Source organism: Tamandua tetradactyla, chromosome 1 (assembly GCF_023851605.1).
Source record: "Tamandua tetradactyla isolate mTamTet1 chromosome 1, mTamTet1.pri, whole genome shotgun sequence".
Classification (NCBI taxonomy): domain Eukaryota; kingdom Metazoa; phylum Chordata; class Mammalia; order Pilosa; family Myrmecophagidae; genus Tamandua; species Tamandua tetradactyla.
This window is the reverse complement of record NC_135327.1, coordinates 96,063,298-96,067,827: the sequence shown is the minus strand read 5'-3', so window position 1 is coordinate 96,067,827 and position 4,530 is coordinate 96,063,298. Positions and strand designations below refer to the sequence as shown.

Sequence of the window (4,530 nt, the reverse complement as noted above, 5' to 3'; positions counted from 1 at the left end):
AGTAAAGAAAAAGTGGTAAGAGGTCTGGGAGGAGCACTTTGAACTCTTTCATTTGCTGGCTTCCCCTGAGAGCAGGCAGATGCCAGGGTTGAAGCAATTTGGATATTGAAAGACTTCAAGGCACAGGGACAAGTTCACCTGGAAGGAACTATTGAGCCCAGAAAATAAAATTTTAAAAACTTTTTTTCTGGGTTATATTGCATGGAATTAGAACTGTGGACTCACCGCAGCCATGTTGGCTATGAAATAAAAATTGAGTCTGAAGGGAATGAGATGTGCAACCTAGAGGGGGTTGGGAAACAATGCAAGGGATAGATGTTGAAGGGAGGAATGGGGGAGGGGTATAAGGGTTTACTGAAAGCAGACCCCACTAAATTTAAAGGCTGGAATATATTGGAACACTGCACAGCAATCTAAAAAGAAGGAAAGACGGGTGGAGTGAGGGCTCCATCCTCACAACAGCTTTATACTGGAGCTAATTAAATGAGAATCTGTTCGCTCTAGGTTCACTGATGTGAGGAAAGACTGACTGAAGACAGTTTCAGCTTTTGAAGAGAGGTTCTGTTTATATATATGTCAACATTCAGTTGGAGGTGAAAAGGTTAGCACTTGACCCAGGAAGTATCCATGATTGTTTCAGCAATAGCTCTTCTTCATAAATTTCCTCACCGTTCATTTTTTCCATTATAAATGTCAATTATTATAAAGAAGCTGTTGTTATTTTAAAGAAAATCAAGCTATTAAATAACATTGGTAAGGTGTCATACCAGAATCTGGTGAAATTAAAGTCGTGAAGAAGTTTCAGCTACATGAAAATGGAGGGTATTCACTTTTATGCAAGAAAAGGCCCACTTGGAAAATTCATATCATTCTTTCTCCCCATCCCCAAATGAAATAGACAACTTCGTAGGAATCAACAAATTGTATCCCAGTCAAATACACTGACATTTAAGCATACCTGAAATTGAATATATTTATTACAGACATCTTAAGACCCGTAAACTCTGCTCCGGATCACATCACTCCAGGATCTCAGAGCTAGTCATGATTGTACAGAAAATGGGAAATCAAAGGCTCACCAAGGATAACTGATAGAACTCAGTGTGGTACTTCAGAGACATCAAAACATTGTGCGACATGCAAAAGACTATTCACCAATCACACAAAATATACATTCATTGTGCCATCCATCACATTAACAATTGAGCTGAAAATACATCATATCCAGCTACAGTAACTGTGGAAGGAAGAAGCTGGTTTGAATAATGCCTTTAGGTTCAGAATAATCCAGCACAAATTTTTAATGGAAAGTAACCAGAGAAGCAAGAAAAAAGGGGATGGGGAAAAATTTAATACAGGAAGCCAGGTTTGTGAACCTTGTGCTCTACAGGCCTTCTTAGCTCACTGAAAGAACAAATCAAGGCTATCCTCTGAGGCATCCGATTGGGTTTCAATAAGGAAATTTATTCTTTCACCTATAATCACATATAAAATTGTAGGAGCCATGAGAGTTTGCCCACCCTGTTTGAGTCAATTAAACTAAACTTTCCTAGAAAATCTGTATAAAGATAAATCTCTCAGTCAAAGTATTTACAAAGCCAACTTATACATGAAACTGAATTAAATTAAGGAATGAATGAATTGTGTAAACACACTCATAGTGCATCTATTCTTCATGAGCTCCTGAACTCTTTCCTGTCTTTCTATTCTACTTTTAAGATCAGAGTAGGGGACAACTGTAAAGATACAGATTGATAAAAGATGAGAAGCCTCTCCCTGATATGTTTCTGCTGGCAAAGGGGTCTATTCTCCAAAGGACATCTGGAAAGGAATAGTAGGTTCCTGGAAATACCCTTAAAAGGCAGGAAGGGGTTGTAGGGACCATCAGAAAATTGATGCTGGCACCCAATCTGGATTAAGGAGTAAATCTCCCACCAGGTCTGGTCCAGAACTCTCTGGAAACACATTAACTCGGCCAGGAGTTCCCAGATAGGATCAGAAAGGAAGAGAGAGACTGTCAATGGAAAGGAAGATAAGCTAAGAATGTGCTTTGGGTAAGAAGTCCCAGCCTGAGAAGCCTGGACTGTGGAGCCTTGGGCTGGGGTGGCCTCCTCAGTGAGAGGTGGTCAGGGTGTCTGAGGTAGAAGATCCTGGGGAGGGAACGCAGGGAGAGGAGCTGGACTTCTCTGAGGATTCCTCGGCCTTTTCATCGCTTACGGGCGGAGTAGCCGGAGAGATGGGCAGAAGCCCTTCCTTCTCTCGCTTCTTCTGCTTCATTCGGCGGTTCTGGAACCAGATCTTCACCTGGGTCTCGTTGAGCTGCAGGGACGCAGCGATCTCCACCCTGCGGGCACGCGTCAGATACTTGTTGAAGTGGAACTCCTTCTCCAGCTCCGTCAGTTGCTTGGTGGTGAAGTTGGTGCGCACCGCATTGGGTTGACCCACATAGCCATATTCTCCAACTTTTCCTGGAGACAGAGTAGGAATTGGTGAGGGAAAAAGGTAAAAATTTAAAAATTGATATGAGGGACATTTATCCCCTACAGGCTTTAGAGCAAAGGGAGATCAAGAACTTCTCAGCACAAATCAGGCTACGAAGGGTGAGTGATGAAGTGTAAAGACGTGGTCAGACGAGTGATTAATGAAGCCTAGAGATATTAGCAAAATACATCCCCTCCCCTTCCTACTTACAAAACCTCTAAAACTCAGCCCACTTGGAAACACGTGTCTCAGAGCCTTCTTTGCCCCAAAACATCTGGGCAATCTCCCCATACCCTACAACATCTGTCGGAAGCAAGAACTTAAAAAAAAAAATCATTAGGAATTTTCCTTGCAAACTAAGCATACCAGCTTCTTCCAGTATCATCAAAGAGCATCCACCGGCCAGCAGTAGACGGGGACTGACCTGTTTTGGGAGGGTTTCTTTTGACTTTCATCCAGTCAAAGGTCTGCGCTGGAGAAGATGTCTCCGACGCAGGAGAGCGACAGGCTTCTTGGCTGGCGTGGAGAGGGGACAAGGAGTTATTATACGTGGCCAGGGCCAGGTTCTGATGCTCTTGTCCATATGAGTGATGGATGTACTGAGGCGAGCCCACCGTGCCCCCGGCATAACCCTGGTGGTGGTGGTGATGCTGGACCATGGGAGATGAGAGATTTCCAGAGTAAACAGCGGGAGCGCACGGGGGGTACCCACCACTTACTTCTGCTTCCTGATTTAACGCGTAGGGACTGTAAGGCGCGCCGAAGTTCTGAGCGCCGTAGCCTGGGCCACAACTCGAGTGGGAGTAGGACACCCCCAGATTCCCAGGAGTCTGGTATGTGGCTGGCTGGGAGTGGTGATGGTGGAGGTGATGGTGGGGGGGAGGGCTGATCTGCACACCCCTCCCCACTAGGAAGCGGTCGTCGCCGCCGCAGCTGTTGGCACTGACTGCGCACGACTGGAAAGTTGTAATCCCATGGTCGGAAGGGTAGGCTAGCGCTGAGCAGGTCCCGGAGTCGCCTCCGCTGAGAATGGGGTATTCCAGGAAGGAGCTCATTCTTGCATTGTCCATCTGTCACTGAGTGACCAGGTCCTGCGAAGCCCTGGGTGACCGTGCCAACTTTCTCACTTCCTCCATGGGGTCGAAGAAGAAAAATGATATGAATGTACAGTGCGCAAGACAGGGGGCGGAGGGCGGAGGGCTCTAGGGAGGGGCACGTGACTGTGCCAGCCAATCGCTGAGCCCCCTGCGAAAGTTTGCCGACTCCCGCGGTGATGGATCACTGTTTCAGTGGCATTTAAATCCCCGGCGCTCCTCCGTCTAGGTGACGCGCAGTCGCCCCCCTAGGCAGCCCAGGCCGTGGCAGTAGCTGCGGCGGCTGCTACGACTGATTCCGAGCACTGGGGCGAAGGGGAGGAGAGGCTGCTTTCCACGCGCGCTCAACTCCGCTCGGCCCCCGCCCCTGCGGGAAGTAGGGGCTGAGGGCATCCCCCACCAGCGTTCCCCTCTCAGCTGTGTACAGAAAGATGAACTGGCGAAAGGTGAGAAGGGAAGAGGGCTCTCGGCTCTCTCGGGTGAGGGATAAAGCGGCCGGAACTGTCTGGGCGGAACAGAAAGGGTAGGAAACAAGACCTGCGTAAGCCCCAGTTTCCCGGATCGCTTTTACTGCACTGTCCGTGCTCCGGGACCCTGGGGCGGTAAGGAATGCAGAAAATGGTGGTGGAGAGCGAGGCTGGGCCACCAGCTCTCCGAGCCGAGAAGGAAGTGCGCGGAGGACTGACTGAGAGGAATCCCGGATGGGTGTGGAGCGGCGAGCTCAAGAAAAGAAAATTCCCTTTTCCTAGGAGGGTCTCTGATGCTCCTTTTCCGCCCTACACCGTTGCCATTAGCATGGCAATGAGGAGCTTATGTAATTCGACGCCCCGGGGCGGGTGAGCCCTTGCAGCAGAGCTTGTCAGCAAAGGCCTGGGATGGCCGGACTCTTCTCCACCCTCTCTCTCTCTCTCTCCTCGTTCCCGCCCCTTTCTCCTTCCCACTCAGCTTTGCTCCG

The 4,530-nt window shown here is 48.6% G+C and overlaps 1 protein-coding gene across 1 annotated transcript; it reads right to left on the bottom strand.

Annotated features, from left to right (window-relative positions):
- Window positions 1-936: 936 nt before the first annotated feature.
- On the bottom strand, window positions 937-3,609 carry HOXA1 (homeobox A1). The gene is made up of 2 exons (XM_077162958.1): window positions 2,906-3,609; window positions 937-2,468 (listed from the first exon to the last, which is right to left on the bottom strand). Exons 1-2 carry the CDS (start codon window positions 3,549-3,551, stop codon window positions 2,113-2,115), a joined length of 1,002 nt encoding a protein of 333 aa, XP_077019073.1. The 5' UTR covers window positions 3,552-3,609; the 3' UTR covers window positions 937-2,112.
- Window positions 3,610-4,530: the final 921 nt, after the last annotated feature.

What these genes read in the sequence shown, in the direction of transcription:
- HOXA1 (XM_077162958.1), bottom strand. Translation starts at nt 3,551, where the DNA reads ATGGACAATGCAAGAATGAGCTCCTTCCTGGAATACCCCATTCTCAGC. An exon ending in AAGAAACCCTCCCAAAACAG is followed by an intron (nt 2,469 to 2,905) that starts GTCAGTCCCCGT and finishes CTCTGTCTCCAG; the next exon opens with GAAAAGTTGGAGAATATGGC.